The sequence below is a fragment of the Schistocerca cancellata genome, chromosome 5 (genome assembly GCF_023864275.1).
Source record: "Schistocerca cancellata isolate TAMUIC-IGC-003103 chromosome 5, iqSchCanc2.1, whole genome shotgun sequence".
NCBI classification, from domain to species: domain Eukaryota; kingdom Metazoa; phylum Arthropoda; class Insecta; order Orthoptera; family Acrididae; genus Schistocerca; species Schistocerca cancellata.
The window spans coordinates 366825569-366849648 of NC_064630.1; the positions used below are offsets into that span (position 1 = coordinate 366825569).

The window sequence follows — 24080 nt, forward strand, 5'->3', positions numbered from 1 at the left end:
TCCTTCATCTCCTTGGTCAGCTTCCACCCCCCTATTTGCTGGTTGGGGACTTCAATGCCCACCACCCGCTTTGGGGATCTCCACATCCTTGTCCACGTGGTTCACTATTGATATCCATCTTCCACCAAGCAGATCTTGTTTGCCTCAACACTGGGGACCCTACAGTTTTGTCTGCCTTCATGACAAATTTCTCTCATTTGGACCTTTCGGTTGGTACTGTTCCGCTAGCTCGGCACTTCAAATGGTTCGCCCTTGCCAATACACACTTGAGTGACCACTTTCCATGTGTCCTTCGATTGCAGCCACAACTGCCATATATGCACCCGCGACACTGGAAGTTTGCTCAAGCCGATTGGACACTTTTTTCATCTCTAGCGACATTCGATGACCGTCACTTTCCTAGCGTCGACGATGAGGTCACTCATATTACAGACGTTATTCTTACAGCTGTGGAACGTTCAATACCTCGCACCTCCGAATTGCCCCGGCGCCCCCCAGTTCCTTGGTGGAACGAGGCATGCCGTGACGCAATACGTGAGCGGTGACATGCTCTTCACGTTTTCAGACACCATCCTACTTTAGCCAACTGTATCCGCTATAAGCAGTTTCGTGCACGATGCCGTCGCGTCATCCGCGATAGCAAGAAGGCAAGCTGGGTCTTCTTTACTAGCTCCTTTAACACCTTCACTCCCTCCTCGGAAGTTTGGAGTCGGATTCGGTGGTTATCTAGAGCACCTAGTTTCTCCCCGGTCTCTGGGCTCACTGTCACGCATGATAAATTAGTGGACCCCGTCGCAATTTCTAACTCATTGGGTCAACACTTTGCTGAGATTTCGAGCTCTTCAAATTACCCGCCAGCGTTTCTCCCGAAGAAACGTGCAGCGAAAGTGCAACCTCTTGCTTTCTCCTCTCATAATTGCGAAAGCTACAATACTGTTTTCTCCATGCGGGAACTCCAACATGCACTCTCTTCTTCTCGCTCCTCCGCCGTAGGACCGGATGGTATCCACATACAAATGTTGCTGCATTTATTGTACCATAGTCTGCGTTACCTCCTTCGCCTTTATAATCAAATTTGGACCGACGGTACTTTTCCCAGACGATGGCGGGAAGCTATCGTCGTTCCTGTTCCGAAACCTGGAAAGGACAAACATCTCCCCTCTAGCTATCGCCCCATTGCTCTCACGAGTAGTGTATGTAAGGTTTTGGAGCGTATGGTGAATTGCCGTTTAGCTTGGTGGCTGGAGTCCCGCAGTCTTTGAACACCTGCCCAATGCGGTTTCCGAAAGCATTGTTCTGCAGTTGACCATCTTGTTGCTCTCTCCACTTATATCATGCACAATTTTCTCCAGAAACGCCAAACAGTAGCAATATTTTTTGATCTGGAGTGAGCATACGATACCTGTTGGAGGGCTGGCATCCTCCGCACACCGTTCTCTTGGGGCTTTCGAGGTCGGCTGCCCCTTTTTCTTCGCGAATTTATGGCAGAGCACACATTTAGAGTGCGGGTGAACACTACTCTCTCCCGTACTTTCTCCCAAGAAAATGGGGTACCCCAGGGCTCCGTGCTAAGTGTTGTACTGTTTGCCATTGCCATAAATCCAATTATGGATTGTCTCCTTCCTGATGTCTTGGTCTCCCTCTTTGTGGACGATTTTGTGATCTACTACAGCTCTCAACGGACCAGCCTTCTTGAACGACGTCTTCAAGGATGGCTCGATCGCCTCCACTCTTGGAGCATCGAAACAGGCTTCCGCTTTTCTCCCAGTAAGACTGTTTGTGTTAATTTTTGGCGTCGTACGGAGTTTCTTCCACCTTCCTTACATTTAGGACCTGTCAACCTTCCATTTTCGGACGTCGCTAAATTCTTGGGCCTTATGTTTGACAGAAAACTGTGCTGGTCCTCCCACGTTTCCTATCTTTCGGCTCGCTGTCTGCGATCTCTCAACACCCTCCGTGTCCTGAATGGTACCTCCTGGGGAGCGGACCGAGTGGTCTTTCTCCGCTTCTATCGCGCCTTAGTCCACTTGAAATTGGACTATGGAAGTATAGTTTACTCCTCTGCTCTGCCATCTATTCTTCGGTGTCTCGACTGCATCCACCACCGTGGATTACGTTTAGTGTCTGGAGCTTTTTACGCCAGCCCTGTGGAAAGCCTTTATGCTGAGACTGCTGAACCTCCACTGTCCAATCGGCGAGCTGTCCTTCTGAGTCGTTATGCTAGCCATCTGTCTTCCATACCTGCTAATCCGGCCCATAACATTTTTTTCGACGCCTCCTTGGATTTAGGGTATGCAGGCCGCCCTTCCTCCCTACTACCACCAGGAGTCCCCTTCCATCAACTGCTCCATTCTCTTTCCTTCCGCTTTTCTAAAACTTTCTTAACAACTTGGGGTACAGCACCGCCTTGGCTCCGTCCCCGGACCTGGCTGCTCCGTGACCTTTGTCAGTTCCCAAGGATGGTACCCCTTCACTTGTTTATCGTCGGGCATTTGCTGCTTTATGTGCACAAATGAAGGAAGCCACATTTATTTACACTGATGGCTCAAAAACATTGTTTGGTGTAGGGAGTGCCTATATTGTTGACGACACCCCAACTCGATTTCGGCTTCCCGACCAGTGTTCGGTTTATACTGCGGAGCTTTACGCTGTTCTCCAGGCTGTCCAATACATTCGTCGCCATCAGTGGATGCGGTATGTTATCTGTTCAGATTCTCTCAGCTCTCCCCTCAGTCTCCAAGCTCTCTACCATGTCCACCCTCTGGTCCACCGGCTTCAGGACTGCCTACACTTGCTCCACTTGGGGGCATCTCTGTGGCGTTCCTCTGGATCCCAGGACACGTTGGTATCTGTGGAAATGAGGCGGCCGATATAGCGGCCAAGGGTGCGGTCTCTCTTCTTCGGCCAGCTATTCGCACGATCCCCTTCACCGATCTGTGGAGTGTTTTATGTCGTCGTGTTGTTCTTTTGTGGCATGCACATTGGTCGACACTTCCCAATAATAAATTGTGGGATGTGAAAGCTCTCCCTTGTGTTTGGACCTCTTCCTTCCGAACGCGTCGTCGGGAGGAGGTAATTTTAACTAGACTGTGGATAGGGCACTGTCTTTTTAGCCATCGACATCTTTTAAGTGGCGATCCTCCCCCACTCTGTCCCCACTGCTCTCAACTGTGGACGGTAAGACACCTTTTAGTTGAGTGCCCCTATTTTACTCCGTTACGCGCCCATCTACAGCTGTCACCTGATATATCTTCCATTTTAGCAGATGGCACGCGCTCAGCTGATCACGTTCTCGAGTTTATTAGTGCCAGTAAGATGACGCCAGTCATTTGAAGCTCGTTTTGGGGACAACCAACCCCCTTCTCTAGTGGTTTTTTAAGCTTTCCTTTTGGTTTTAGTTTCTCCAATTTTTTGAGTTTCGTTCCCATTGCTGCTGGTTTCCAGTTTCATTTTCTTTTTTTACCTTTACCTAATTACAGACCAGGCGCTAATGACCGTAGCAGTTATGCGCCATTAAAAAAAAAAAATTGCACCTAGCAGCTCTACCATGTCCACACTGTACCCTTGCACGCAGCACTACACCTTCCCCCACCCCCTACCCTGCTATCCCTTCCTCTCCCCTCCCCACCCTACACCTCCTCATTACCCCCACCACATTGCTGCTCCCATCATTCGCAGTTGCAGTCCACAGTCTGTCCACAGAAGTCAGACAGTGATATTCTGCTTGTGGGGTGTGGTTGTGGAATTTGTGTGTGTGTGTTTTTTCTATTTCAGAAGAAGGCCTCTTGGCTGAAAGCTTAAATGTGTACCAGTATTTTTATTGTGCTTGTCTACGACCCAATTGAGTAGCACTCTATTCTTTTTATTATATTGTTATTCCATCCTTGTCTTTCCATTGTTTGATTTTATGATATCTATATTCTGATGCTGCATTCACTGTTACTTTAATCATAATGAAAGATGTATAAGTATTTCTTTTTCTCTTTTGCTTTCAGATATCAAACCCACAACTTGTTGACCTGATTAGGAAAAAGGTCAAGTGGAATCAGCCATATGCAGGTGTTTTTCTGAAAATCAATGATGAGTGAGTGTTACTTGTTTACACTGTTGTTTAGTTTATAAGCATTATTACAGCTACATGTGCTCTGCGTGTATTACCTCTCTTATATTCAGGACAGGTAAACAATAAAGATTTATCATACACAACAATGGTTAAAATCAATAGTTAGTATAATGGTATTTGCTATCGATTCTAGTGGTTTTGGAAGGAGGATGACCAAGTGCATAAGTTCTTAGTGTGTATTGTGTTTATTACTTTATTGAGAATCAGAAATATAGGAGAGTAGTGCAGTTTGCTTTTTGTAGAGGAAATATTGCAGGATTGAAAGTAATTGTCTTGCTTCTGATGTGTGTTGTGAGACTTGCATTCACATGTGCCAAGGTGGTATCAGTGATTCCAAAACAGACAAATGTCACTGCTGTATTATTCATGTAGAGAACTACCTGACCGTATATCTATGTAGTATGCACATAACTAGTTCCACATTACTTGACAGGTGAACTAGTTCTATGAAAGTAATGTTTCTGAATCATCTGAACACCACCATGAGACAGTGTGCATTTCTTCCCTCCACCATGCCTGGCACAAAGCTTTTACTATTTGGAGCCCAAGAGTAAATGACAAAGTAAATAGTAGATATATGTAATTTACAGTGATCCTCCCATTTTCCTCTGTGGCAGTAATGGGGATGGATACCCTGAACTGCACCTGAAAATCATGTTTATTCCTCATCTCTTCTATGATACAGAAAATGAAGTTGAAATACATTGACATTCTGTTGACAGCAGTTATCTTTTTCTGTCAATCAGACCCACACATTTCAAAACTGTGATATGTTTGAAGTCCATGCATGAAGAACTTGTTGACATCTCTTTCACGTGACTAAGAAAGGTGTTCATAGACATTTTGTGCAGCATATGAGTGTCTGACTGGGTATGACTGTAGTTAACTCATTAGCATAAAGATTTTACAAGGTGGGCAGTGACTACCTTGTCTTACAGTAGGGTAAAGATCAGTGTGATGAAGTAGTTCATTTTTTGTCAAAAACTGATTAATTTTTTCCTATTGTCAATTAACTGTTCCTAAGAAGATAGTGGCCAGTAGAAATATGAAGCTGTTATTGCTGTGGACAGTAGACCTCTAATATGTAGAGATAGTCATTAACTGGAGGCGTTCTACATTGGTCAGATGGAATAAGAAGAAGAAAAAGACTGAACAACTTTGTGTACTTGTTTTGACTGTCTTGTGTAAGTGTTGTGCAAGTATTTTTTTCTATGGTGATGTACAGCTTCTTAGTTACCAGAAAGGATTTCACTTAGTATGTTATTTTTCAGTTTCCTATTATATAAAAATTACATCAGTGCATTACATACTCCATGATATGTTGCTGTGGTGATCCAGCATGCAGGGTGCATATCTGTGTGTGTGTGTGTGTGTTTTCTCCACACAGTAGAGGAGTGAGAGGAGGTCTATTTTAGAGACCTTTTATTAAGTCATGTAGGTTTCATCTTGGGCATTAATAAGCACTTCAGCTGTATTTAGTCCTTTATTATTAGATCAGTACTGGTTTTGTGGCGCTAAAAGCCACATTTTTGGGTGAACATATGACTAAAACATTAAAGCAGAAAATCTCTGAACCTTTTTACCCAACATTCATTGTCTGTCAGAACCAAACACCGCTAAAAGACAGTATGTCATACAATGAAACAGCCAGATTCCAATATAGTGGATGGGTTCGCTCCTATCTATAAGGAATCGCAATCAGGGGTCATTCACCACAAATAAGACAGTAAGTTCAGGACATTAGAAACACAATTGTTTTCTCTGCATGTGGTTGGAGCAGAATATACTTGAGAGAATTATCCGTTGAATAACCACCTTTGTTTCTTCACATTTCCATTCTTTCTGTCTCAAGTCTCTTCTTCAAAGAGAAAGAGAAAGACTTTGAATTAAGTAGTGGGGGCATAGTTGTATAGCATCTCCGTTCTTGATGGTCGTCAGCTTTGAAAGTTAATTTTATTTGGTGATGTACTGGTACGTGTATGGAAATCTTTTATAAGTACTGGTGTTGGATATCCTGCAAGATTGTGTTGTTTATATACAAGAGACGCATTAACATTTAATGTAAGAAAAAATTGTGATGCACTGAGTACACATATTTTTAGCAGAATTGTACAATAAGTCCATAAAAGCTTTTACCAAACATACATTTTCTCCTGCATGGAATACTTTGTGTGTCACCGTACATAGCGGGTATAACAGAAAGTGTTCTGACTCCACACACTTTACACGGGTAGCGTGTGATAGGTGATATGTCCTTGTACTACGAACAGCACTATGGCTTGCGACACAAGCTGTGATTTTATTGAATCGGAAGGTGTGTTTTGCTAGTGCCTGTGCTTATTTTATGAGAGACACACACACACACACACACACACACACACACACACACACACACGACCACAGTCACAGTGTCTCCAATTGAGCATGTGTTGTATTATTAAAAAAAAATATTAAAGGAAAAAATTGAGGGAATTGATTGGTATTTGTCTTTTCGCTTGCAATGAAAAGAGAATATTAGTACAACTGCATTATTATGAAATGTTCTCCGTGTATGAAATTGTGCTAATGTTCTTTCGCTTGACTTTGCATCATTTCTTTTCTGTGTGTCCATCACTAACTATATATAATTCTCATCTACTGAAAGCTTCTCCTTCTTTTAATTTTACGACAATATGACCGTGGACTTCTTTTCGTCAATTTCAGTTGTAGATGCAGGCAGCCGACTCCAGGTAAAACCAGTGCCTCTCAAGATGATATAGAATATGAAGTAATTCTTCTTATCTTGGTTCTATTTCACATTAATAAAAATACTTAATACTGTTATTAAGTCTTCTCTTATTCAGAAACACACATGATACAAAACACTCGTAGCCAGTCGTACTGCGAGCAGTATGGCTTAACAAAACTTCTACATACGAGAGAGTGAAACAAAATCATGCACAAAAAAGTGAATGATGTTTTATGGTCATTTGTCTGTGCTTTTCTGTGCATTCGTAACTAATGTCTTTGCTGTTGCTTATAGTCGGTCTTTGATTATATCTTTATTGCTGTTTCATTTTTCAATAAATTTTAACTTTACCATATCCGGGGGTTCTTTCGCCATGTACCTACACAATTGCCTCCACACTGTAGGTTGACATGGTATGGAGACGTACACTGTTTTTGTATGTGCATAACTTTTATTTACATTTGCCAATAGGGGTTGATGCTCTTTATTTGTCGGCTTCTCTTTTATTTAACGGAATGGATATGTCAGCTTATCCTATGTATGGTAAAGTTCTAAAAAAAAAAAATTAAAAGATTATATGCATAATATGATAGTTAATTACATATTTGAATTTAGCACACAGATAATAATGTTCAGTTTGGTTTGGCTTCGTTGCGGGGTTTTGCGCCTGCGCACTAGTCTGTTTGGCAGCTAAGCATGAGCTGCTAATGGTCAACATGCTAGTTGCTACCGTCGTACGTGTGTGCACTCATTTCTTAGTGTTAATTTCACATTTTGTGTCACACTTCCACCTGAGTATTACATATTAAAGGGTTGCCATGGTGTTTTTCTTCATTCTGGGTGTAGTGTGTGTGTGCGCTTATCTTTCAAAATCCGATGCCGTGACAGATGATGTCCATTCTTACGTCTCGGGCATCATTATTACCCATCATACTTGCATTTTCAGCTGAGAGAACCCTGGCCAACAGCATCCATTGATGTGGTAAGTACTGGCTCGAACAACTATAGCTCACTTATTTATGTGTCTGGCATTGTGAGACACAATACTCAGAAATTACTTTGTTGCACACGAATGTTAATGTCACCACATTTCGCCGTCCACCATGTTGAAAGACTTATATTGCTGTCAAAAACATTTCTGAGGAAATGTTACTCATACAATCATGGACTAGTTGCCAAGGAACTCTTTATTTCATGGAAATGATGTGTAATGACTAATCATTCATCTACTATCATGTTGTTTCTTCATGTGCTAGTGCTGTTTACTTCAATTCACATGTAGCTTAGTGTTTATTATGAAGGAGTTTCAACCATCGTAGACTTATCTTTCTCGAATACATGGAAATGTCATTATTTATGCTTTCGTGTGACACAATAAAAAGTTAGTTGGTTTTTGTAAAATCACATGCATCAATGTTTGTTAACTTTGCAGTGAATAGGTACTGGTAATGTCATGGAGCTATACTGCAACAATGCAAATTTTCATTTTTCATTTGCCTTACGAGCGTTGTATAAATATCCTTTTAGCTAAACTGTTTATTCAAGGTGCGGCCCGTTTCATCATTTGGTACCTGCTATTCTTTACATAATTCTCTTCCTCTGCGCCGTGACAGTGCACTGGTTGCTGGGGAAAAAAAAGAAAAAAAAGAAAGAAAAAAAAAAACAACTAAAAGCTGTTTGCATTATATAGCGTAGTGACCACTGATACATTTTGTCATTACATCAGTCTGCAAAGATTTCCATACTTTGTTTAAATTCATAGACATTCATTCATTCTGTTACCCTTTTTGATCATTTGCCCTGCAAAGAGAATTATTTTGCGTTTCCTATGGTATTTTATCATTTCTTCTTAGCTTACATATCTTTTATATTTCTTCATAATGCTTCCTTTTGCTTGTAAATATGTTGTGTATAGCGTAGTATTTAATGAAATCTCTGTGTACATATATCAATAGGTTTTTTAGTTCTTAGACAGTAGATGTAATTGCTTAGTATTTCCGTTTACTTTGTATTTAAGTTACGTACTTGTACATATCGCATTCCTATTTGGTTGCGCCTTCTGCCTGTCTGTCGTGCATGTGCACAGGGCAGTGCCTCCTCTACTACTACTGATGTCAGCGTGTATTGTTGAGCATGCATAGCTGAGCCAAAAGCTAATTTTGTTTATCCTTTTGCTTTGTGTGAAGTGGTATATAACTTCTCGTTCCTGTTTATTTTGTGCTTATGTGTACACATCAAAAGAATTACTTATACCTATACACATTACTTTGTCCTAAAATACACTCCAGAAAAAAATTACACTTAGAGTTATGTACATTATGTACAAGTATCTTGTGATAAAAGGAAAAATGCTGGCTTGCTTCATCATTCTATAAAGGCTTTTATATCTTTGTGAGAGTGGAGACCCTTGTCTCTCTCTGTTTTTTCATAGATTAATCTGTACATTCCAGAAATTATATATGGTCCTGAATAGAGTAATTGTCACTTTTTATTCAGTTTGCCAAATTTTGTTGATTTAGGGTGCGTCTGTAAGAGGACTCGTTGCCCTTCCCAAAAATTGTGTAACACATTTCAGTTTCTTATTATAAAATTTCTTTCTGTACTCGACTCTGTTTTTGAGTGTAATCATTTGATTTTGTCTTGTAGGGTCATTTCAGTTGTGGGTACTTTTGGTATGGGCGACTTCCACTCACTCGTTTGTCTTGTCCGGAACATCAGTTCGTCAAGTGTGAAACCTGCTGAAGAATGTGTAAGGTTATTGACAACTTGCATGAAAGGAGTTACGTATGCTACCAATCGAGTATGTTTGTGAGGGGTGTATGTCCTAATAAACCAGTTAAATTATTTAAAGACTTGTTTTATGGGACTTGCTTCCTGGTTGAAAAAGCTTTCTAATATGTTTTATGCCCTGTGAGGTCATAAATTGTTTCCACTTCTACCCAATCAAATACGAAACATTATCAGTTAGCAGTTAGTAGTACCTTTGGTTTACATGTTCTTTTCAAATAGTTTTCTTCAATTCTTTTTCTGATATTTGTGGCTGTTGCATTTTTAATGGCATACATTTTGATCTGTTTCGAGAAAATATCGTGTAGTGCCACCTCCTTTACTTCTTGAATATGGACCAGCTATCTCCAGGGCTACTATATCCAGAGGGTTTTTTTTTTTTTTTTTTTTTTTTTTTTTTTTTTTTTTTTTTTAGTATTGGGTGTAGTTCAGTATATTTTGAAACATTGGACTGTTTTGATTTTTGACATATACACTTTCTTAATACCTGTATGACTTCCCTTCTCAAATTTGGAAAATAACAAAGTGTTGCAATTTTTTCGGTACATTTGCCTACTCCAAAATGTCCTCATACTTCGTATTATAAATTTGTTGATATAATCTTTTCTACTACATCTTGGTACACACACACACACACACACACACACACACACCAGTCAGATTTTTCATGTTTCCTATGAAACAAAACACCCATGTACACGATCTTTCTGTTGTATAATTTTCATTCACTTACAAAACTTATGGTAATCAGACTGTTGTGTTGTACCTTGCATTAATAACGTTTTGATTTCTGCATCTTGCTGTGTCAATTCACTACATTCATCTAAACCTTGTGGTAACCTAGACAAGGCATCTGCAATAACATTTTGACTTCCTTTAATATAAATGATCTTGAAATTGAATTCTTGTAAATATAGACACCACCTAGGTAATCTACGTTGCAATAGTAAGTGTTAAGAGAAATGACAGTGACTGATAGTCACAGTAAATTTTGGTATTCTTACCCCGCAAAAAATATTCAAACTTTTTAAATGCCCATATTACAGCTAAACTTTCCAATTCTGAGACAGAATAATATCTTTCTGCTTCTGATAATTTTTGACTAGCAAAACTGATGACCTTGGGTACTTCTTTACCTTCTACTTCTTGCATCTGGAACAAGCATGGCCCCAGCCCCTTAGATGAGGCATGTGTGCATAGACAAAAATCCTTGGACATGTCAGGGTGGCTAAGAATGTTTGTGTTTTGCATTCTACAACTGTCGCTGGTACCTGCTGTAGAACTTGTGACAATTTATGGATAAATACCAATGGGTTGTGATTTGTTCACTGTAGCCTTTGTATTATTTATGTACATATTTTGAGATCCGGTAATATTTTCTTCTAAAAGATTGTGGATCTTATCTTCCGCAGCTTGCAGGTTAATGTTTACCTTTTTAACTATTTCAATTTTCTTTTTTCTGAATAGCTTTTTCTACTACATCTGTGTGTAACTTACAATCAGTTACTAACTGCTCTGCAATGATATTACTCTTATCTAATGTACCTACCTCAGGTGTTCTCTCTCTCTCCTTCTTAGCACATGTTTAGTCAACTTCTAATGTTGCTACCCTTAAAGTAAGCTCTTCCACAGCTAGAGGTACAGCTTCATAGTCTTTGTTTAGTTTGTTAACTACAGTGGTTACATTTTTTTACTGTCGAACACAACTGGTTCTATGTGGCTTCAATGTTTGTGTTGGCGTCTGTGATTTTCTTTACCTTTTGCTCTACTAGATCATGATGTTCATTAAAAGAATCTACCTTCTGTTTTAACTCCGTAATGTTACTGTTAACTTCAGAAAGTACTTCATGCTTTACTTGTTTTTTCATATCATTCAATTTTTTGTCGATTTCAGTGCGAAAATTTTTGGCTAAGTCATTGAACTTCTGAGAGACTGTGTCTTGCAAATCCTTGAATACTTGTTTTTGTTCTTGTTTCATTGTATTTAGATCTTGTCTAACAGTGTTTTGTTGCTGTTTCACCGTGTTCATATCTTGTTTCATATCACTGGAATTGGTTTGAATTGAATTGAATTGAATTTTATTTGATCCTGTAAGAGATTACATTGTGTACAGTAAATTTACGTGTAATATAGAACATGTCCAAGTATTAACATTCATTATTACTTATTTTTCTACACCTTTAGCTTACATTTTTACATCACTGATAATGAATAACAATATATACAAATTTAATGGCATAAGTACTCTGCAACACTGTAAAACTCTTTTTCAATGAGATAGTTTTTAAGTTTCTTTGGAAGTACACTGTAAAACTCTTTTTCAATGAGATAGTTTTTAAGTTTCTTTGTGAAGTACACTATCTTGCAGGTTTTTGGGCAGACTTCTTAGTAGTCTGATACCAGAGTACCGGGGTCCTTTTTCTAGCATAGCCAGTCGGAGGGGTATGCTCTGTACTTCATTCTTCCTTCTTGTATTGTGGGTGTGTACACTAGCATTTGTAATCCAGTCCTCACTACTTTTTGTGATGTATATTATTGTTTTGTATATATACAGTGATGAAAAAGTTAAGATACCTAAATTCTTGAAACAGTTTCTACGCGTTTCAGAGGTCTTTCTTCTTAAAATGGTCCTAATTGCTTTTTTTTTTTTTTGTAATGTGAACACTCGTTTTGTCTCTTGTTTGTTTGAGTTTCCCCACACAGTCACTCCATACTGTAAGTATGTTCAAAAAGTCCATGATACACTGTACACAGAAGGTTCTTGTCTGAATACTGTGATAGCTGCATCATTAAGAATATGACAGAGCTCAGTTTCTTACAGACATTATTAATATGTTTTTTCCCATTTCAGTTCATTATCCACAAGAATACCTAAGAATCTAGCAGATTCTACTTCTTCCAGCCTTGTTCCATCAACCTCTAAATCCGTGTCTACAGCCTTTTCCTTGTTTTTAAACACTGCATACATAGTCTTTTTTTAGATTTATAACCAGTTCATTTTCCAACAGCCATTGAGCTGTGACATTTGCAGATATGTATGCTCTTCTCTCAAGCTGTTTCATATTTTGGTCACTATTTAGTGTTCATATTATCTAATTTCGTGTTCATGTTAGATAATAACTGCCATAGCAGTGTGACAGTTGTACTATTGTGGTTGCTGTCAGCTGTTCTTTCCAAGTTAATGTTTGTGTTGTGAGCAAATGGTGTTTGTAACGTTTTGTCAAGAGTCATATTTCTATCACTCTCCAATGTTTCATTCATGAGCAGTATATCGCTCTGGGAGATGCGTGACATTGTCTCTTCAATTGTAAACATTGTCTCGTCAAAGTTATTCTGCTGCGGAGCATCATTTGTCAAACCTGCGACACTCAACTCTGACCTTAAACTTTCTGTGGTAGGCATTCATGGCTCCTGAATTTCAGTTGTTCGATCGCGCAGTTCTATGCCATCTTGGCTGATTACGTTTTTGCTGTTGTTATCAACAATGGACATATATTTTTCTGCCATGTTGTATGAATATGCAAAAATAAAAATTTCACAAAAAATGGAAAAATTTCATATGCTAATTATTACACTTGATAATTGTAATTTACGTGATGTCAAAGCCTGTTTTACGTCTACTATGACATGTAAACTATTGTGTTGCAATTCTTTGTTTTACTGACAACGCGTATAACACTGAAAATTTTTTGTTAATTTTCCACTATAAAATTCAATAAGGGAATAATGAGGAAAAGGTTTCTATCTACATCAATAGATGCACTACCAAGCATAACCATGCAAGCAACTTGCATAGCAATCCCGCCTTTTCTGCGCCAAACAAAACAGCTTACTATGGAAAATTTTACATAACCTGGGACCAGCTCTTACTTTTTTCCGAAATTTCTCCTCAGTTTTTGCCTTTTTGCTTTACTTGCTCCCCGTTGTGATTCATGCAAACAGAAAATACAGACAATTAGTTTTTATGACTAATAACAATGTCATAGAAATTTCTTACTATAACAATAGTTAGCGAACCCTTCTTACAAGCGGTGTTGTGAAGTCGTGGCACTTAGGTCACCAGTTGTATTATAATAATAAAAAATATAATTAAAAGGAAAGAATAAAAGGAAATTTAATTGTTAATTGTCATTTTACTTACAATAAAAAGAGAATATTACTACAACTGCATTATTATGAAATGTTACACGTGTACGAAATTGTGCTATTGTTCATTCACTTTACCTTGCGTCGTTTCTTTTTTCTATGTCCATCACTGTATATATAATTTAATTATATTGCTCATCTACTGAAAGCTTCTCCTTCTGTTAATTTTACGAGAATATGACCGTGGACTTCTTTTCCTCCATTTCAATTATAGATGCAGGCAGCCAACTGCAGGGAACACCAGTGCCTCTCAAGATGATATAAAATATGAAGGAATTCTTCTTAACTTGGTTCTAATTCATCTGAATAAAAATACTTAATACTGTTATTAAGTCCTCTCTTACTCTGAGACACACATGATAAAACATACTCATAGCCCATCATACTGCGAGCAGTACGGCTTAACAAAACTTCTACATTCAAGAGAGTGAAACAAAATCATGCACAAAAAAGTAAATGATGTTTTACAGTCATTTGTCTGTGCTTTACTGTGCATTCATAACTTACGTCTTTGCCGACACTTATAGTCAGTCTTTTGATTATATCTTTATTGCTGTTTCATTTTTAAATAAATTTTAACTTTACCATATCTGGGGGTTCATTCGCCATGTGCCTACACAGTGTGTGGATTACAATGGGATGAAGTGACTCGTGTGGCTCGTCAACCTACAACTCTTTACAGTACTACATAAACAGGTGGAGCAGGCATGGCATAATGTTATCAGGTGATTAATTTGGTCAGTAATGACTATCTTCAGACCTGAGTAGAAATGTGTTGTGTTATACATATCACGCTACATGTGATGGTACAGTAAAAATCATTAGTAATTTTGGCTTTTTCAAACAAATAAAACAGTGGTGTGTAAAGAGCACCATTGAAGTGTGCATACTGCACATGAATAGAGACACAGTTACATATTTTCCTGGATCACTGAAAACTTTTTCATGACTATGCCACAACTTGTAAGCTTTCCTTTGTAGTATTTGATACTCACTGCTGATGGAGAGTATCAGAGCTTCTTACGTGAGAAAGCAGCACAGTAAATGAGGAGCAGTTCACATAACCTCTTAGGGACTATTTTTGGCTTTGGAGGAGTGACTTATAAAGGAGCATATTAACAAAGTATTACCGTAGAATTTTTGTTAATAATGAGTGCTTCTTGTTAAAGTTCTATTACACTGATACCAGGAAAGAAAAGTTATATGTGCCTGCAAATGTTTCTTTCATTGTATCTCTTGCATTAAGAATATTTGTAAAATGTTAACATCTCTTTCACATTTTGTTCCAGAAATACATCAGATGTTGTCACTAATGTCTCGGATGTCTATCGCATTGGGACATTTGCACAAATATATGAGATGCAAGATCTTGGTGACAAATTGAGACTTGTGGTGATGGCCCATCGTCGTATAAGACTTCTGGGCCCACTTATTGATGAGGTGGAATCACAGGGTGAGATGACTTGCCTTTATACTCAACAATCTATAATGTCTTCTTATTTTACTTTTCATTTTGCTAGTCAGGCAGTCTTGTACTATGTTCACTCGTTCACTTCTTCTGTTGTTAGCTTCACCTGTATGTGGACTGAAATTAGTACCATTAATTTTCTTGTTTCGTGAGAATAGAGTAGGCGAAGCAGTTCTCTTCCTCCCATTTTTCCCTATCATCATCTCTATATTTTTCACTCTGTTTCAGGCTGTAATAAAATTAGTGACCCTCACCTACAAGTTAAGTCATTATGGAATCCGAACATTTTTCTGTAAACAGCACCCCTTCCACTTTAACAGCCATTAGTGCAAAACGACTATTCTAGGCTCCCCCCCCCCCCCCCCCCCCCCCCCGCCCCCCTTGGTAGAGTTGTGCTTAGGTCGTGGGGGTTGAAAATGTATCCTCGAAAGGGTATTTTTGCAGTGTTATGAAGACACACAATATTGAAAACATGGTCCTATCAGAATTTGTAGAGCATTAAATTCTGCTGTCAGTGAGACCAGACACATTTTTTGGGCCACCCATTCCCATATTAGTGCTTTTCATATTCATGTTTTTTTTTTAAATTTTAACTTTTACGTTTAGGTAGTATCATCTAAATCAACCCACCTATCTATAAAGCAGTCCATACAAGAGTTATAGAAGAATAAATTATGTATTTGATGAGACAAAAGTGAATTTTTTGGACCACCTGTTTGCCTACAGCTCCACTTTAAAATTTGACTATTTCTCAACAACAGTGAAGCCTGTTTAGATTGCAGTTCTTCAATAAGTGTTATTTACACTTTTGACATAGTACTATAGCATTCCATTGTACTTGTCTTGAACTTAGTGAATACAGCAATACAATAACATATTAAAATTATAGAATATATAAAAAGATAATACTGAAAAAGGTATCATATAGAATACGATGAGATTCAGTTAACTGACATGAAGATGGAGGCAAGATAAGAAACCCAATTCTTGAAATCAGTTGGTGGTGATTATATTTCATAACAACAAAAATTGTAGTTAAAGGTAAGAAGATGAAAAGGTGAAAAAATAGGTTGGCACGCAAATTTCACAGACGTCAATGTTTCACTGTTGTTGGGTTGTTTGGCTTCTCGAAGTTTGTAATTTCCGATTCAGTGTCCGTTATCCCATCACTCAGTTCCTCAAAGTCTGTGATTTTTGTCGCTCCATATATGCCGTCTACATCTTTGTCAACATGTGGTTCATCAGTTTCATCTGGTTGGAGGGAATTAGTGCAGGAGTTGCCATTACAGTTGGCACAAATCAGTGCACACTTATCCCAGTCTGTCAACGCCTACGACCACCTGCACATCCCTTGTTGCATTTGCAGAAAATTGTAGGGGTATGTACGGGGTCAAGACCAAACTTTGAAGTCTCACATCCCCAGAGGAGCAGATCCATGTGGTGTCCTAACCACATTTGTACTTGTAGGTAAGTTGTCAATGTTGGCAGGGCTGCTTCAGATGTTGGTATTAGGGATGCCAGGTTGAATAGGTTGAATTCGGATTTCACAAGGGATTTGGCAAATAGTTCGAATCACAATTTATCTACAGTATCTCCTACCCTGCTCCAGAGAGAGTTGTTAAAAATTGCACATCAGCTTCAGCAATAGCTTTAGCTTGAGTGCCATGCTTGAAGAAAGTTTTGATTTCTTCTAAAGGATATTTATTGTTGACCAACAGCTTGACCACCTTCTTCTTGCCCTGCTTGAAGAGCGCTGAAGTTGGGTCAAATATGCATGTCTTCTGATGTTGTCTGCCAGTTTGAAGATGTTGAAACCAAATAATGTTGATGGGGTCACTACTCTTTCAGGTTTTGAGAAATGTGTGTTTGCTGATGGTTAATGAGATGCGCTTTATTTCTGTCATTGGAAAATAATTGCTCCTGAGTCATGATCATGACCATTAACTTGCTAAAGATGACCTCAGGAGTACTGTGTCTTTTGCCTTGGCGGAGGCACTCAGGATATTTAAGGCTTGAAACACCACACTTGTTGCACTTTGGTAGTAGTGTCTTTTTGGGTAGTCAGTGTGTTTGGTTGGGATTGTTTGGAATGTTTCACCATTTTTTCACACAGCACAGTGGAGAAGTAGTCCACCATAGATGCCAGAAGCTGCTCCTTCCAGATTTACCTCAATCAGTGCTGTGAACAAGTCATATAAGACTGACTTGAGAGTCTTCCTCATTGCAACTTCATCTAATAGAGAGAGGGGATGAGTGCTGGCTCATAACTGTAAACTGCAATGAAAATAGTCTCTATTCTTCTCCACAACCTACACAGTCAGTGTGAGTTGATCCAACTTTAAGGTGGAGTTCTATAGAAATAGGTGGTCCAAAAAATTTTTTTGGTCTCATTGAATGCATAATTTATTCCTCTATAACTTTTGGGTAGACCATTTTATAGATAAATGGGTTAGTTTAGATGATATACCAGAAAGCAAAAGTTAAAATGAAAATGTTTCATATGTATGTGAAGTTTGATGAGCACTAGTATTTGAATGGCTGGTCCAAAAAATATGTGTGGGGTATCATTGAATGCAGAATTTGGTGCCCTGCAAATTTTAATAGGATCTTGATTTCAATATTGTCAGGCCTTTATCAGATATAACTGTAAAACCATGAAGCACAACTCTGATGGGGGAGGGACCTAGGATAGTCATAATGAGGCACAAATGAAGCCATTAAAACAATAAGGCCTTTCATAGCATTTATTTCTGATTCGGATTTTAAGCCTACTGGCCTACAAATACAATTGATCATTTCAATATCACATCTAAAATTTGCTCTCCCTACCCCCTCCCTCCTCTCTCCCACCCTGCTACCCTCTCTCTCTCTCCCCCCTGCCACCCTCTCTCTCTCTCTATCTCTATCTCCCCTGCCACCCTCACCCCCCCCTCTCTCTCCCCCCTCCCCCCTCTCTCCCTCCCCTCCACCCTCACCCCCCCCTCTCTCCCTCCCCTGCCACCCTCACCCCCCCCCCTCTCTCCCTCCCCTGCCACCCTCACCCCCCCTCTCTCTCCCTTCCCTGCCACCCTCACCCCCCCTCTCTCCCTCACCCTCTCCCTCCCCCCTGCCACCTTATCTCTCTCTCACCCCTGCCACTCTCTTTCTCTCCCCCCCTTCCACACTCCAGACACACTCTCTCTCTCTCTCTCTCTCTCTCTCTCTCTCTCTCTCTCTCTCTCTCTTCCCCCCTGCCACCCTCTCTCTCCCACTCCCTCCCTCCCTCCCCTCTCCCACCCTGCTACCCTCTCTCTCCCACTCCCTCCCTCCCTCCCTCCCTCCCCTCTCCCACCCTGCTACCCTCTCTCTCCCACTCCCTCCCTCCCTCCCTCCCCTCTCCCACCCTGCTACCCTCTCTCTCTCCCCCCTGCCACCCTCTCTCTCTCTCTCTCTCTCTCTCTCTCTCTCTCTCTCTCTCTCTATCTCTATCTCTATCTCTATCTCCCCTGGCACCCTCACCCCCCCTCTCTCTCCCTCTCTCCCCTGCCACCCTCACCTCCCCTCTCTCTCCCTCTCTCCCCTGCCACCCTCACCCCCCCTCTCTCTCCCTCCCCTTCAACTCTCTCCCCCCCCCCTCTTTCCCTCTCCCTTCCTTTCTATTCTACCCTTCTGCCTTTTCCTCTCTCCTCCCTTCCTTTCTCACCTTCTGCTTCTTCCTGTCTTCTCCCTTCCTTTCTCCCTTCTGCTTCTCCTTCTCCTCACACACTTCCACCTCCCATCTCACATCATGTATTTATTATTTTCATAATGTTCTACAATATGTGTGTATTCACAAAATATGGAATAAGTGAGAGGGGAAAGGAGACCCAATTTCCTCTGTGTATATGATTAAGTTATCTAGTTGGTACACAGGATTTATGTTTTAACCGTAACTTTGTAATAATTTATTCTTTTTCTCCTTAGTCAACCACCTACACATACATCTGTAGTCTGTAAACTACTGTAAATTGGATGACAGATGGTAATCCCATTCTACTACGTAAACAGATGGTAATCCCATTCTAAAGTGTATCTAGGTTTCTTCCCACTTTATTTACTAATGGAGATTGGAAAGAATATTTGCTTAGATGGCTCTTTGTTAACTGTAATTAATCTACCCATGTGTTCAAGGTCCCTACAGAAGTGATACGTAAGGTGTTTTAGTATATTCCTTGGTTCCATATTTTATGCTGGTTCTTGAAAATTAGGAAGCAGGGTTCCTTGCTGTAGTTGATATTTATCTACTAGTGTCTACCAGTTCAGTTTCTTCAGCATTTCCGTGGCACTCTCCTGTGAGTGATACATTCTGGCAAAAATTTGTGCTACGCTACTTCGTACATGTTCAGATCTCATGTTTCACATATTGTGTGTGGTTCTCACATAAACTTAAACAATATTCTAAGGTGGGTTGCATAAATATGTTGTAAGCATTCTCCTTTGTAGACTGATTGCATTTTCCCAGTATCCTACCAATGTGCTGAAGTCTGCCATCTACTGTACCTGCAACTGAGATGGGATCATTCCATCCCATATTCTTATTCGTTGTTACACCTAGGCATTTGTTCAAGTTGACTATTGTGATAGAGACTCCACAGAAAGTCAGGGATGACCACAGAACCGTCTGAGGCTGGACTGACTGGCCAGGGTCGTCAGCACTGGTTTGGCGAGTGTGTACAGGGAGTACAACAACGAGATGAAACTGGACAACAGAGATGTCATGGCAGAATAACAAAAGTCCAGGCGAGTAGTCCAAGAGCAAAAACCTAAGATGTAGTGAAAACTGAGACCAAACCAATGGCGTGCAAGGAAAACGATATGAGAGTGCACCGGATACATGAGTGGAGACAAGAGTTGCAGTGCCGATAGCTTTCTATTATGTACATGAGCACTGAGTGGTGGGCAAGAGAGGCATGGCCCTGTCTGGTGGCCGCAGTAGAGTTCTATTCCCTCCAGAAGGCTTTCGAGGTCACCAGCTGGGAAACTTGAAACAGATGCATAGGGCCAGAAGCATTCTGAATGATGCTTCAGAAGGTGGGCTGGTGGCATGATTGGTGTCTTGCTGATGTGAGGTACCGGAAGTATCTGGCAAAGTACTGGGTTGTGGCAGTTTAGGCAACAGTGGCCAAGGTTGCGGAGGCTCTGTGCCTCCATCTGGAGCCCTGGAGTGCAATTTATACACATGCAGTTGTGGAATTGGCAAAGGTGGGCATTCCAGGTCCATTAGAGCCACCAAAGGTGATGCAGGTGGAAGGAGTTGGTTGGACAGCAATCCAAACCCCTTGGAGTGTCAACTGTTATTGTGATTGATTGACAATTCATACAGTAAACAGGTGTTGAAATGTAGGTGTTAAAATTATTAAAATATAAAAGTGAATGAAAAGTCCAGTAGTCCATTGTAGCTGCATTTATTTTAAGTCAGTTAGAGACATACACAGCCGATTTCACAGCTTTTGAGTTGCATCTTTTGGTCGTATACTTGCTATATCATATAATATAGGGAGTAGTTACAGAATGCTGCAGAATAACAGTTGATGTGGCTAGGCAAAGCTCTCAGCCGTCCTCAATTGATAAAACCATAATCAATGCTGAATGTCATATCTGTGTTACAATCACTGTCATCACTTTACTGATTAAAATATGTTCCTGTCTGCCTATGTCAAGCAACAAACTGTTATCTGTAACAACTGTCATAAGGCACCACCCATAGGTGGTAACCACCACAGCCTATTCCACCCATCAAGCTCCCCATGAGCATACCCAAACTGCTGTGCCCAATGGATAGCTTCCAGCATGTCTGGTCAAGTGTTCCTAGGGTTTTGGGACTAGGAGATGAAGGAGAGTATGCATCTACCATCCATGGAGCATCTCCACTGGACTACGTTCATGGACGACAGTGGTCTGTTATGTGCTCAAGAATATTGTTAGTGCAGCTGTGGTGGTGGTGGTGGTGGTGGTGGTGGTGGTGGTGGTGGTGTTTCCCACAGTTTTTAGCGTTTACTGTTTAAATGCCCACACCACATACTCTGCCTTACCTGTGGAAGGGTGCACTACACAGGAGTTGTAAAAACTTGAGACCACAGGGCGGTCAGGATGATGGCACTATATCTGCCTCAGTGTCAAGCAGGAGAACATTAGTGATGACCGACAGATGGTAGGAGAGGTGTGCCCATGCCTGGAACTCCAGCTTGGCATTCTTCAAAAAATAAATGGGCCACCTATGGAGTATATAGTGCATGATGTGCTATAAGAAACAGTCAAGGTGCGTGTATGCTGCAGTGTAAGCAGTCATAATGGGAAATTCGTGTGAGGTGTGTTGCTATTCCGCATCTGTATGGAAACATGAGATTTCCTACTGGACACACAAGTAGGTGAGATAGAGCATCAGTATTAGTGTTTTATACTTTGTGCTTGTATTTAATGGTATAATTGTAGGAGCTGAGGAAGAGCGCCCAACACTAGAGCTGTTTTGCAGCCCAGTCTGGAAGACGTGAGGGCAGCCAGAATAGTGGGTTCTGGTCAGTAATGAGAGCCCTGGGGAACAAGTGCCTGAAGTTCATGCAGTGTCACATGATGCATGTGGGGAATGGCATCCCCTTGCCCCGACAGCTTATGATAAATATTTTGGAGATGCCGATCTTTCCCTCAACAGGTTCAGCTACCCAGACAGTCCACTCGTATGTGTGATGTGAAGTAGTATGGACATGACGGAAGACCCCTGCAGTCCATGCCGCCTGAAGTGTGACTGGCTGTTCTTCAGAGGTGATCAATATATCAGTAACTGATGGTCATAGTGCCGCCGTCTAGTAAGTGATTAACAAATAATTCCCCACCCACCCAAGGGCCTCATGAGCTGCTCATTCGCTGCCTGTGCAATTTTAAAAATATTGTTCAAGGAAGGATTGTCCAGCTTGAGGACTGCCATGCATACTACAAAATCAGGAGCCAGTTGGACCATGACTTCCCGAATTAAAGTTGGTATATGAGGTTTTGGAAGCTGGGCTCGCACAAGTGAAATCGGAGTAGTGACTCAGTCCTTTTAAACCAGCAACCTGGTAGCGATTCTACTGACTGGTGATATTTATGAAGTTCGAGTCATTGCACATTTCGTAGACTGTGAGTGCGACTGGATTGAGAGGGTAGACAACTATTGCCTCTGGGGAAGCTCAAGAAAGGAAGAGCAACTGTTGGAGAGAGTCATCAAGAACCTGAAAAGTAGTGAACTGCTGTTTGAGCCACTGTAAATTAAGTGCCCCAATCCTCTTTGGGTTTATTAAAAGGTGGAAATGTGGGTGGGCAAAAACAAGAGGAAAATGGGCTGTGGAGACTGCACAGCAGAATAACAGAAGGTCAAGTGAGTAATCAAAGAGCAAAAACCTGAGACATAAGAAAATCTGAGACCAAACCGACGGTGTGCAGTGAGAACGATATGAGTGAGAGTGCGTCAAATACACAATTGAAGGCAGAGCCATGTTGTCGCTCGTTATATAGTATGTCCATGAACATTGAGTGGTTGAAAAGAGGCGCACGGCTCTCCAGCCAGCACCACATCAGCGAGATGAATGCTAGGAGATGAAACAATGCTGTCTAGCGGCCACAGTCAAATTTCAAGTCCTTTGGCGGGATTTTGAAATCGTTGGCCGGGATACCAAATTGATTCCAGTTGTGAGTCACTGATATTGTAGTCACAGGATAATTCTTTTCTTTGTGATGTGCACATTTAATATTTTTGAACATTTAAAGCTAGTTCCCATTTTGTATCACTCTGAAATCTTTTCAAGATCTGACTGATTATTATGCAACTCTTTTCGGTTAGTAACTGGCTTTTAGATAACTGTGTCATTTCCAGAAAGCTTGTAGTTTCTATTACCGTTGTGTGTCAGGTCACTAATTTACAATATGAACAGCAAGGAACCCAACACACTCTTCTGAAGTTACTTCTACATTTTTCAATGAGTCTTCATCCAAAATAACAGGCTGCATCATACCTACAAAGAAATGCTCAGTCTATTCACAAATTTCATTTTCAGAAATATCCTTTGATACTCTGTATGGCCATACTTTTGTTAGTAAGTGTTGATGTGATACAGTCAGAGATGTTTTTCAGTAGTCAAGAAATACTGCATTTGCTTGAATTAATGCCTTGATCCTTGGATTTCAGGATGTCATGTGAGGAAATTGTGAGTTTATTTTTAGACCAGTTTCATTACTCTGGCATGTATACAAACTTCTGGAAGAATGATCTTAAATAGCCTCTCGTAGTTGGCTCTCTGCTAATACCTCAACAAGCTGGATTTTGTCCTGGTAAAAGCTGCACTGGACAATTGCTGAATCTTATGCAGTTCACAGAAGATAGGTTTGAAGCTCATAAGGTGACAGGGGTGGTATTTGTTGACTTATTAGCAGCCTACGACACTGTCAACCACTGGCTACTACTACTCCGGGTATGCAAATGACCAAGGATTTTAGCTTAACTGGGTTCATCATAGCAGTTCTGCAAAACAGCAGGTTATTGAATGACATTCAAGGGCAACGCAGCCAATGAAGACTACAGAAAAACAGTCTTCACCCAAGGAAGCGTGTTGGCTCCAGTCGTATTCGACATGTATACAAACAACGGACCTATTGCCCCCAACACCAGGAGTTTCTGGGATGCTGATGACCTTGCTCTTGCCACTCAGAGCTCAGATTTTGACTCAGTGGAGAACACCGTCAAGAGTGCCCTTGAAAACCTATCGAGATACTATGGCAGTAATCAGCTTAAACCGAACCCCTCGAAGACTCGAGTGTCTCCTCTGCATTTGAGAAATAG

General features: G+C 40.5%; 1 protein-coding gene across 1 annotated transcript in view; it reads left to right on the forward strand.

The window, feature by feature from the left end:
* Nucleotides 1-24080, forward strand: part of LOC126187774 (lon protease homolog, mitochondrial-like) — a 157763-nt gene that overhangs the window by 43148 nt on the left and 90535 nt on the right. The window contains exons 2-3 of the mRNA XM_049929041.1: nucleotides 3996-4084; nucleotides 15075-15238. Of these exons, the coding sequence (XP_049784998.1) occupies nucleotides 3996-4084; nucleotides 15075-15238 (253 nt within the window). The remainder of the gene's footprint in view (nucleotides 1-3995; nucleotides 4085-15074; nucleotides 15239-24080) is intronic.